General features: G+C 45.1%; 1 protein-coding gene across 2 annotated transcripts; it reads left to right on the top strand.

Annotated features, from left to right (window-relative positions):
* Positions 1-7,200: 7,200 nt before the first annotated feature.
* Positions 7,201-10,912, top strand: Gkn1 (gastrokine 1). 2 transcript variants are annotated; one of them, XM_052172596.1, is made up of 6 exons: positions 7,201-7,355; positions 7,960-8,010; positions 8,099-8,236; positions 8,934-9,044; positions 9,949-10,090; positions 10,789-10,912. In XM_052172596.1, the coding sequence occupies exons 1-6, from the start codon at positions 7,344-7,346 to the stop codon at positions 10,884-10,886; spliced, it is 552 nt and encodes a 183-aa protein (XP_052028556.1). In that variant the 5' UTR covers positions 7,201-7,343; the 3' UTR covers positions 10,887-10,912. The 2 variants fall into 2 exon arrangements, with proteins under 2 accessions (XP_052028556.1, XP_052028555.1); XM_052172595.1 differs by having other exon boundaries at positions 7,314-7,355; positions 8,934-9,050; positions 10,795-10,912.
* Positions 10,913-11,948: the final 1,036 nt, after the last annotated feature.

The following is an 11,948-nucleotide window of genomic DNA, read 5'->3' as shown; positions in this document are numbered from 1 at the left end:
GCCGTACTCGCCTCAGCCACGGGGTTATCTGTTGGGTGGAACTCTCTGACCACACCAGCCCAGTGAAGCTACATCCCTGGGAGCATTTGTCTCTACAGCTCCTGTGAGGAAACACTAAAGCATGAAGGGAAAGCCTGGACTCTAGGGTCTTGGAAAGCCTCATTGTACTCTCGCCTACCACCCATCTCGTACAAGTCAGAAGGCCTCTCAGGACGGCTTTCTGTTCTTACCCTTCAGTATCCATCCTATGCAGGTGTCTTGCCTCTCCTCAGGACCTGTCTGTGGAGTACAGGAGGCTTTGTTCAGTGGTTTTTTTCTTCTCTCTCTCCTTTATCTTGTGTGTGTGTGTGTGTGTGTGTGTGTGTGTGTGTGTGTGTGTGTACACATGTGTATGTGTATGAGTGTATGCATGTGCATGGAGGTCATAGGTCAATGTCAAGTGTCTTCCTCAATCCCTCTCTACGTCTTTGTGATTGTTTTTGTGAGACTGGGGCTCTTGCTGAACCCGGAGCTCACTGATTGGCTGCCTAGGAAGCTCCAGAGAGTCTCCTCTCTCTGCTTCTCTGATGTTGGAGTCATCTGCATGCACAGCCCCTTTCTAGCTCTTTCTGTGGACCTTGGGAATCAAGCACTTGTGCTCGTGCTTGGATTTCAAGCACTTCATAGACTGCCATCTTCCAAGCCCCCCAGAGAGTTGGTACTTCTCAACCTTAAGTATTCTCTTTCTCTCAACCCGTGGTAATACTTTGTTATTTAGTCACAATTCCTCAGGCAAGGACATGTTTATAAGGTCCTACTCTGAAATGGTGTGTGCCTGACCTGACTCTTCCTGTACTCGAACATGGTCCCTGGAGGACTATCCTGGAGGACTGCCCTGAGGACTGCTCTGGAGGACTGCTCTTGTCCTGTACTAAAGCAGTACAGATTTTCAGGCACATCTCAGTGTCTTGTGATCTGAGCACTAGTTGCTTTACAACTTTAAATCCCACACAGGGCTTTTCCCAACTAGAGCATTAGAGATTAGAGCATTAGGGCACTGGAGATGTTTCAGTGGTTTCCACCATGTGCATGCAGTTACCGGCCTAGCAGCCCACTGTGGAGCAGTAAGTGGGATGACTTTCTTAACCTGGATGGAAGGAGTTGCTTCTTATTTGAACCCAGTGGAAACTGCAGGAAAAACACCCCAGCATACGAACCTGATTCACTAAGCGGTTTCAGGAACTAGAGACAGGAAGATGGATGAATAATTGCTGGTGGATAATTGTAAAAGTGAAGGTTCCCCGAGGCTGCTCTGAGAATCGATTCCTGCAGACGTGAAGAAGGCACACACAGACGTGCACAGTCTGGTTGAGATGAAGAGAAGGAAGCCAGTGCTGACTAGCTACTGCTCATGCAGCGCTGTGGTCCTAACTCACAGAGCCTCACCTCACTGTCCATGCAGCGCTGTGGTCCTTCCCTCTGTGCTCCTCAGCTGGGGAAGCTGGGGGAGGCAGGTGCTGTGGCTGCCTGGCTCCGGCTGTGGCTCCGATGGCCCTGGCACTCAGGATCTAATAGATGCTCATCTTTCAAGGAGCCGCTCATGCCTCTGGGCCTGATGGCGAAGACTGTGGGCACGCTTCGTTCATGAGCTCTTTTACACACCATCACTAAACTTGGAATATGAATGAGCAGGGAACGGCGATGTTATTTCTGAATTTCCGAGGAGTAGGTACAGACAACACCCTCAGCACTGTGGGGTCTGTTCTTCACATGGTAGCTCATGTTTTTTCAAAATCTCTTTTCAGAATCATTAAATACATGGCCAGTTTTCACAATGATTAAAAAAAAAAGAAAAAAAAACAAGGCTGTTGACCAACATCCTCTTTATCTTTATACAGATGATTGATTTACTCAGGAGACCTTTCTTTAGGCATTTATTTTTCCAAATCCTGTTTATGGCCTTCAAACACTCAAAGTAACAACAAATTTGAGGCATACATCAAGGCTTGCCTCTGCTGGGACCCAAGAAGTTTGGCAAATGCAGCTGGATGGTCTTAGACAAGCGGCAGTGGAGAGGCAGAGCTGTGTGCTTGGAAGGTGACAGTCCCAAGAGAAACAGCTCAAGATGCTGCAAGAAAGACGGCTTCAACTCTGCCGTAATTTGGAAAAAATTTCTCTCCTGTGCAAAAACAACTATGTAATAAGCTTGGATCTTCTGGAATTAGAAGCTTTCTAGCAACAATTATTCAAACGTTACTTGATACTTCCCTGTTGCTGTTTTCTGGGTGTGTTGTTTCTGGCCAGAAGTACAAATGGGGGGAGCAACAAATGTAGGCCACCCCACAACACCAGGACTGTGGGCACTGAGCTTGTGTTATAGTCTTAGCAACAAGAGGGTAAACAAAGGCACAGTATAGAGCTCATTAGAAGAGGTGAAATGTGTTCAGATTTTATATAATCCCTAACTTAGGGCTGTCACAGGATATAGTTTCACAGAGAAACTGCAATCAAGGCAAGGAAACAGCCAAAATTTTTACATGAGAGGCTATGCCTCATCCAATTCATATATAACAGCACTGTGCTTTAGTCCAACAAGTCCTAAGTACCAGAAGTTATGAACAAGATAGCACAGGCTTCAGAGTTATTAATAACTGCTAGCCGGGGAAATTGCAAATACTTAAGAATGGAAATGTATCTTGGTAACAAACATTACACTCAAAGAGGAGGGAAAAATATCCGCAATAAAGCCTGATTCTGTGGAATTCTAACTCTCCCTCCATGTGTGAGTGTGCTGTGCACGGGATGAATCTGAATTGTTCCAAACAAAGAGAGCTTTCACTAAGCCTCACGTGGCAGGGTGTGGACTGAAATGGAGCCATGGGCGTGTGCGCTGGGTGATAGCAATGATAGGGCCTTGCTTGGGAGAAAGCCCAGCGCTAACCCTGTGACCTGACTTACTCCACACTAACCCCAGGGTACTAGGACCCAAGACTCCCCCATTGTGTCACCACAGCCAGCACACACAGCCATTCTCCAGAAATGGATGGATATGTTCTACACGGTAACCTCAAGCCTGGCCATCTCCTTCCAGCTACTCTAAGAATATTAAAGGTACCTAGTAAGCACCACGCGTGTGCCAGTCTAAGTCCTATAAAGGTGACAAAAAACACTGGCAAGTCTTCTTCCATTGAGGAGACACAAACCCCATGAAGCATAGCTCTCAGGATGAGGAAGAACAAGAGCCTTGCTCCTGCTGAGGAGCGTAGGCCTTAAAGGAGACCAGAACTGAGGAAGAATGTGTGCATGAACACACGCAGCATGCGTGTGCACACATCACACACACACACACACATCACACACACACACATCACACACACATATACACACATCACACACATCACACATACATATACACACATCACACACACATACACATCACACACACATATATACACATCACACACACACATCACACATACATATACACACATCACACACACACACATCACACACACATATACACACATCACAAACACACATCACACATACATATACACACATCACACACACATCACACATACATATACACACATCACACACACATATACACACACACATCACACACACACATCACACACATATATACACACATCACACACATCACACATACATATACACACATCACACACACATACACATCACACACACATATACACACATCACACACACACATCATACATACATATACACACATCACACACACACATCATACATACATATACACACATCACACACACATACACATCACACACACATATACACACATCACACACACACACATCACACACACATATATACACATCACACACACACATACCACACACATATACACACATCACACACACATCACACACACACATACACACATCACATACACACATCACACACACATCACACACACACATACACACATCACATACACACATCACACATACATATACACACATCACACACACACATGCACACACACACACACACACACACACGTGCACACACACACTCATGCCCACACAAATGGTGAGTCTAGCCCTCCAAATCCTAGGCAAAGGAACTCCATCATACAGCAAACTACCACCTATGTGTTCTATGTTGAACTGCACCAACACAAGCTACCTTTACCACAGTTGGACAGGGTTTTCTGAGACCACAGGATCCCCAAGAAGGGCAAAGTCAAGTATCCTTAAACACACAACTTTCCCAGAATCTTATTTTGTCCATGGCTTGTAGCACCCTGAGCCCAGACTTGTATTGATTCTCATACAGACTTACAGCCTTATAGAATACAAATGTGGGAGCAGTGGGGGGGACTTCTGAAAATGGTGGCCGTGTGTGGTCATCCACTGCTCCATAAGTAACTCCTGGTAAATGATTTGACTCCTTGGGATGAGCTTGTCTGAGTTGTTCAGTCACCGGGGGCGCCAGAGCAGGTAGGAGGTATACATCAATGTTATGTCTCCCCAGTAGTCTCGAACCCACACCACACTGAGGCCACAGGAAGAACATCTCCTGGCTTTGAAGCTAGGAGATTAACAATATTGTATGAGAGTGGAATTCCTTTTCTCCTACCCATGCAGAGGTGAAAACCTGAGACAGGAAAAAGACAGCCGCAGACCTGGGCTCTCAGCTCCAACCAGAAGCTCCAAACAGAGATTTGTTTTTATTCCAAGGTACACTCTAGGGGGCAGCATTTCCCCCATGTAATAAATCCTTCAGAAGCTAAAGTGTGCTTGGAAAATAGCAAGCAAGACATGCAATGAGGTTCCATTTCTTTTAGGATGTCACAGTTTGGCACAGGATGTATACATAGAGGTCTTTTAGCTCATTTGACATTGATTATAAGTTATTCTTATCCAAAAGAGAAACGCTGAACAATATCTTCTGTCTGTCTGTCTATCTATCGTCTATCAATCTATCATCTATCACGAGCATCACCCACATCAGCACTTCACAAATCCACATGTCACCTTGAGTCCTTAGTAAGGTATGACACTCTGAATGTGTGCTGGGAATTGAACGGGTGCCCCAAATCACCATCAGAGGCCAAGTCTAAAGGCAGGGCAGTCACGCCCACTCTGACCTCTGCAGTGCTATTATGGTCTCTAAAACAAGGGAAGACCTCTCCACGGCTCCCCACCCCCAACAGGAAGAACATCTCCTGGCTTTGAAGCTAGGAGATTAACAATATTGTATGAGAGTGGAATTCCTTTTCTCCTACCCATGCAGAGGTGAAAACCTGAGACAGGAAAAAGACAGGAGCAGACCTGGGCTCTCAGCTCCAACCAGAAGCTCCAAACAGAGCACCAGGGTTCTTGACCTTATACAGTTAAAGAATGAGCTTATAATCTTTTGAGAATGAATTCAAACATCAGGCCGTCTTTCACCAGCACTGCCCGCATCTAGCCAGACAGCATTCTGGAAGAGATCTTGGCAGCGAGCTAGCGTCAGAGCCCAGCAGCTCCGCAAGCTTCAGCCCGTGGAGAAGAGGAAGGTTGTGGGTTCAAGGAGGTTTTCAGAGTGGAAATCTGTGGATCAGTGATTAATGAAACACAGTTTCCCCCTTTATCAAATTTGAGGCACCAGCTTCAGTTGTAGAAGAGAACAGGGGAAAAAATTAAGTGTCAGTTCTCCGTCAAAACGATTTTGAGTGTTTACTTATTTTTCCAAGTGACAGTCTCTGCTTCCTCTCCCAGAAGAAATCTTTCCTTATTTTAATATAATATTTGAAATTTTTCATTATCTAGAGCAGTGTTTTTCAACCTGTAGGTCATGATCCCTGGGGCGGGGGGTGTTGAACAACCCTTTCACAAGGGTCACATATTAGATATCCTGCATATTACCTATCTACATTATAATTCGTAACAATAGCAAATTTTGTTATGAAGTAGGAGCCAAACAATTTTAGGGTCGGGCTCACCACAACATATTAAAGGTTTGCAGCATCAGGAAGGTTGAGAACCACTGTTCTAGAGACAAATAAGAAGAGTTCTTTGATAGCACCCAGAGGCAATGAAAGAAGTTTCCCTGTGGATAGTGAGGAAGATCTGGTGGCTGCAGCAGTGAGGAACTTGAAAAAAACAAAAAACAAAAACAAAAAACAAAAGCACTGCCTCTAATGGACCAGGAGAAGAGCAGGACATGGAAGGCCAAGTTCACAGGAGATGCCTTGGATGTAACCATAGTGTGGGAAAACTGGCGTGGCTGGGAGGCAGGTGCCAGGAATCTCAGGCAGCTGGGAGGGCAGGAAACCCCTTTAGGGCACCCCAAGATGCCATTCCAATGAGCTTGAAAGTTTTCTTACAGACTGCCAGTGAATGTTTCTAAGCTCTGGAAATTAATTTTTTTTTTTAATTTTCCATGTTCTGGGGGAGAACCCTGGGAAAATGTAGGGTATACATTGAACTATCTGAGTCCTGGGATGAGGCTGGCTGGTCCTACAATTCTGGTAAAAAATCTGTTAGGGAGTGCCTTGACCAAGGCTGGAGTGGAGAACTGTTGGTGAGATACAATGGCAAGGGTTAGTCGCTGGATATGTGGACGGTGCTTCCAAACGGCCCCCAGAGCTCTAACCCGGTGGCCGGTGTTACGGCTGAGAAACCCAGGAATGAATGATGGGAGATGGCTTTGGTGCCAGCTGCTCATGATGTGGGTGGAAAGCTGCACTGGCGTTGAGGTCAGACAATTCCTCAAGGAAACATCTGGCAGGGCACAAGGGCCAGTTTCCTTCCTAAGAGTTCCTTTCACAGCTGAGGACATCGTCCCCAGTCACTGGTTTTGCTAGAAAGTTTTCAATATAACTTGAGCATGCTCAGGAAGCGTAGGGAGGGGAAACAAGGGCAGAAAGAGCTCACAGGGAAAGCTCACAGTAGGACTGAGTAAAGGGAAGAAGAAGAAACCGTTCATGCATTCGCATAGGGGCCAGTATCAGGAAGGGCGGGTGTGCACATAGGCTGTGTTTGGTTTTAGGGATTATTCTTTTCCTGAATCTGAGCAGCAGCAATATATAAAATACCCACGCCCATGGCTTCCATTAGACTAGAGCTTATCAGAAATCACGTTGCGTTTACTGAGATACTTTCGTCAGGGGATGAGTCAGAATGTCTCCTGCCTAAGCACCCTACTGAGCAGGTACCTGAAGACTTCCGGGGACTCCCCTTCTACACCGATACAGGAGAGGGAAGGAGATAAGCTGTGGACTCCGCCTGAGCACACCCAGCTTGAGCAAAGCTGGTCAGGTACAAATACCAGAGGGCTGCGCGTCTGTGAGCACGCCGCCTGCTCCTCCGCTCCACCGTGCTCCTGCCGACATGAAGTTCACAGTAAGTCAGGACTTCCTTTCATATGCAGCACCATACAACTGGAAACCATTAATAGTCAGAAGTGAGAGGGTCTGATTCTGTGGCACTGTTACCATCATGGAAATATTCTCCTTCCTGTCCACGGAATGTTTACAGGCATGTCCATAGAGAAGAATTGTCCTGGGAGGGTCTGTCGCAGGCTGATTACAGTAGAATTGTCTTCCGGTCTTCCGCATTACCTGTTCCAAGGCTCTACTCAAGACGAGCATCTCTGGGCTCCAGAAAGAGCCTTTCTTAGCCTTGGTCTCTTTCTTATTTCTGATTTCTCCTTTCTTAGCCTTCATTTCAACTTTTACCAGTTCTGGGCATGTTCTGGTCAGACTGGAAGGACACTGTTGTCAAAACTAGTCTTCAACACTCTTGGCTGCTAACTGGTCCTCCAAGAAATAAACGGTCCTTGGGCCCTGTGCAGGCATTTCTTGGAGAAAGTCTCTGAGGGTGAAGCTATCTCAGCTTCCTCACTGAAGTCCTAGGACACAGAGGCTCAGACAGGGTAGAGGGGAGCGGATGCCATAACCACGTGACCACGTGACCACGTGACCTCCAGCCTGTGCTGTGTTTTCAGATGCTCCTCGCTGGTCTGCTCGGGCTCCTCGCGGCTCCTGGGTTTGCTTACGTAAGTCTCATTTTCTGAAGCTCATTGCCGAAATGCATTTACAAAGAAATGCAATCTTAAACCACTCTCTGTTTCTTATGAACTTCAGACTATCAACATCAATGGTAACAGCAATACGGACGGAAGTGGGCAGCAGTCGGTAAGCATCAACGGTGAGCACAACGTGGCCAATATTGACAACAACAACGGCTGGAACTCCTGGAATACCCTCTGGGATTATGAAAATGTAAGTAATGGACACACAGGGTAACGATATGGTGTAGCCACCACCCATGAAAAATTCAAAGTGAATTCTAGCTGTACATGAACACTGTAGCGATCAGTAAAGGCACCCATTCAATTTTATGTTATACATATAATTATTGCTAATAAATATTACCCAATAGGTCACAATTCAAAGCAACGAGTAGTAAGGCTAAACTATGCACAAGGACAAACACGAGCATCCTTTGGCCTTCCCTGCAGAGAGCCCCCGTGATGTAAAAGGTCCAATATTTCATGGAGAGTGAATGAAGTGTACATGATATTAGTTGTAAGAGAAGGAGAAGCAAAGCAACCCTTGGCCCCACCTGCCAATTTCTACTTTCCTAGTTAAATGTACTTTTAGAAAGCAAAGCCTGTCTTCCCTGCCTCCTGAAAACATTGAGGATGGAAGTAGACCAAGGTGTGACAGCCTTAAAATGTTTGTCAGCAAAACACACACACACACATCACTAGAACTGAAGCGAAGGCAGTGGGTTAGATATATCCACCCTCTAAGGGACAGGTCATCTACACATGTTAACCAGAGGCACAAGTGCAGGACAGCCAGACCCTGAGCACTCCTCCAGTTCCTTGTGATCTGAGCTCCGTTTCCCTCAGCTGTGACCTGTGGCAAAGCTCCTGGGGAACCTTGCCTCACTGCTCTCTGTCTTCTTTAACAGAGCTTTGCTGCAACGAGACTATTCGCCAAGAAATCATGCATTGTGCACAGAATGAACAAGGATGCCATGCCCTCTCTTCAGGACCTCGATACCCTGGTCAAGGAGCAAAAGGTAAAGGCAAGCCTTTTGATTTGGAGTGACAGGAAGTCTTACAGTCTCCAGTAAACAATGAAGTCACACCCATTCCCTCTTTGGTGGAGCATGCTAGCATGTTTGTCATGATAAATGCCACAAAATATAAAGAATGTTAGGTGCCTGCCTGAATGGGGGTAGCTTCCACTGTATCAGAAGCCGTGGCCCACATCTACCTCTGCTGGGTTCAGTAAAGCACTTGCTACCTTGAGTGTCAGAGACCCAAAGGTCTGCTGCACACCTCAGTGCAAGTCCTCCATCAAGGACAAACTCCTACAGTCATTGGGGTTATCAGAACTAGCAAACACAGACACTGGATTTTCAGATAAAAAGAAATCCTTTTTAGAGTCTAAGTATGTCCTATACAGTGTTTGAGATATTCTCAATAGTGAAAAAAATATTTGTTGCTTGCTTGAAAATCAAATATAAGCAAGTGTCCTATATCCGTTGTCATCCATAGCCGAAGTAGGTGGAAAGAGGGAATCCATGGCTTTCAGCCAGTGCCTGAGTTATTCCTTTAAGTGATAAATTGGTTCCTATAACTGGCAAGCTAGTGAACATAAATAAACTCTATCTCAGAAGCTATCACATAACACTGCCTTAGATTCTAAGAGAGCAAAAGTGCTTCAAATTTCAGAATGAGTTTCGCTTCAGACTTTTGTTTTTTTATAAACAACTATAATTTTAAACCATCTAAGTCTCTTGGGACACTGAGAAATACCAAGATATTCAAAGCTAGAATTGTATCTTCTCCTTACTTGAAAACAAAATGGCAACCAAGAATTGCCCACCCCCCATGCCCTTCAGATCAGTAAAGCCCTGGCCTCGGGGCTCATTCCCTTCCTTCCTTTCTTTCTTTCTTTCCCTTCACACTCAACTTCAGGGTAAAGGGCCTGGAGGAGCGGCTCCCAAGGACTTGATGTTCTCCATCAACCCTACTAAAGTGGAGGACCTGAATACATTCGGACCAAAGATCGCTGGCATGTGCCAGGGCATCCCTACCTATGTGGCCGAGGAGATCCCAGGTGTGTACCCAAGATGCTGTATACTCCAATGAAGTACTGTAGAGCCATCAGACACTCTAAAGTGTGACCACAAATGGACCAATCACCTGAGGTTGTGACACTTGATTAGTGCTTGCTCCTTGTCAGACAGTTGTCCGGGCTTCAAAAGTTCATAAAAAAAAGTTCATAAGCTCCTCACAGAAATCTTAGTAGAATCCACAGGTTTTGCTATTAGTCTTGCTTTTTGGAAACTGAGACACAGAGAAAGGTCATAAAACCTTTGTTTGGCTCAGGCTCTAGGTCTTTAACTTTATAGAATACTGTCTTTCCTGGGGGGGGGGATCTAGAGTGACTCCAAATGTGTTCAAAGAAAGTGTGAAAAGCAGGGATGGCCAAATGACAGGGGGATGCCAATGAGATCTGTGGATTCTATAGCGCCAATGCTTAACTCCTTGGCATTCAAAGAACAGTATCCACAAGGTGTCAGCCTAAGAACCTAATCTAACAGCAAGTGTTCAGATCTCTGAAATGAAAAGAGAAAGCAAGAGAGACATGGAGACAGAAACAGTAAGAGATAGAAAGACAGAGACAAGGAGACAGGGAGGAGAGAGAGAGAGAGATTGAAATTAGTGTATAGTTTAGAAATTGTGTGACACTTCCCACAGTTCCTGAAGAGTGCCAGGATAGCCACTGATCCGGACTTCTTTTCTTTTCACCAGGACCAGACCAGCCTTTGTACTCAAAGAAGTGCTACACAGCTAACATACTCTGGATTCTGCGGATGTCCTTCTGTGGAACATCAGTGGAAACATACTAGAAGTCACAGGAAAACAAATTGTGGGCTCTGACCATCAAAATGCCTGATTATGAGAATGTTCTCTGAGGGTTGTGATTAGCTTCTTTAAGGCTCAATAAACCCACGTGGCAGTACATACCATTTGTAATGACATTCCTCATAATTTCTATGGGAGTACAATGCGGCACATGTTAGATCCACCTGTTAGCCTGTATTCAGGACCTCTCCCCTATAAAGAGCCCCTTCAGAGGCCTCAGATACTACAAATCACACCTTGGGATTGGGCTCAGATAGGTCACTGCCGCCTTACTGCATTTCAGACAAGCAAGTTTTTTCTTTTTAAAGCACTCAAAGTGGGTGGAATCAGCAAGGAGGGTTTCCTACAAGGACCCAGAAGTGTCTGTAATAATCCAAGGAGGAGACACTGGGAATGAGAGACTAGAACACACTCCTGCTGATACTGAGAACCTCAGATTGCCTCTTCCCAGGCATTGAACATTCTCCTTCTGTAAACTCTGCTTTTTTCTTTCATCTGAAGATGGCCATTGCTTCTCTTATCATTGGACAGGATAACTAGACCAGAGAGTCAGTCTGATTTATATGTCTTCCCAGTTCAAGAAATATTACCTACTGTTGAATGGTACTTCTATATTCCCTTGACCATATTTGGTTCAATAGTCTACAGTGTCCATTCCTTGATAGATGAGTGAGATCACATGGTACCCAAGCATGTGGGTCTCCACTGAAGAAGAAAGATGTGGAAGAAAGTAGACTCTCGATATCGTGCATTATAGCAGGAAACCACATTTCATTTTAAGAGTCGCTCCTAGAATCATCAGAGAATTCTTGCTCTATTCTTTTATGTTTACAAGAGCGGTCACTATGTAAGCCTAACAAAACTGAGTAGAATATTGATTCCCACCACTTAGAAAATGATCTATATTGGTCACTACCTACCAGAAGGAGGTTATCATAATTATCTTTACTATGTTGCAATTTCATCACTTTTGCAAATTAGTGTTATTTCTGAAATAATCTCAAGGTCCTAAAGGCAAAAACTTATCAAAGATCCATTAAAGATCG

The sequence above is a fragment of the Apodemus sylvaticus genome, chromosome 2 (assembly GCF_947179515.1).
Source record: "Apodemus sylvaticus chromosome 2, mApoSyl1.1, whole genome shotgun sequence".
NCBI classification, from domain to species: domain Eukaryota; kingdom Metazoa; phylum Chordata; class Mammalia; order Rodentia; family Muridae; genus Apodemus; species Apodemus sylvaticus.
The sequence above is the reverse complement of the archived record's forward strand: the minus strand, read 5'-3'. Positions and strand labels throughout refer to the sequence as shown.

Excerpts from the sequence above, each read along its gene's own strand:
- Gkn1 (XM_052172596.1), top strand. Across the intron at positions 8,011-8,098 it reads CGGCTCCTGGGTTTGCTTAC|ACTATCAACATCAATGGTAA; the intron begins GTAAGTCTCATT and ends TATGAACTTCAG. Across the intron at positions 9,045-9,948 it reads CCCTGGTCAAGGAGCAAAAG|GGTAAAGGGCCTGGAGGAGC; the intron begins GTAAAGGCAAGC and ends ACTCAACTTCAG.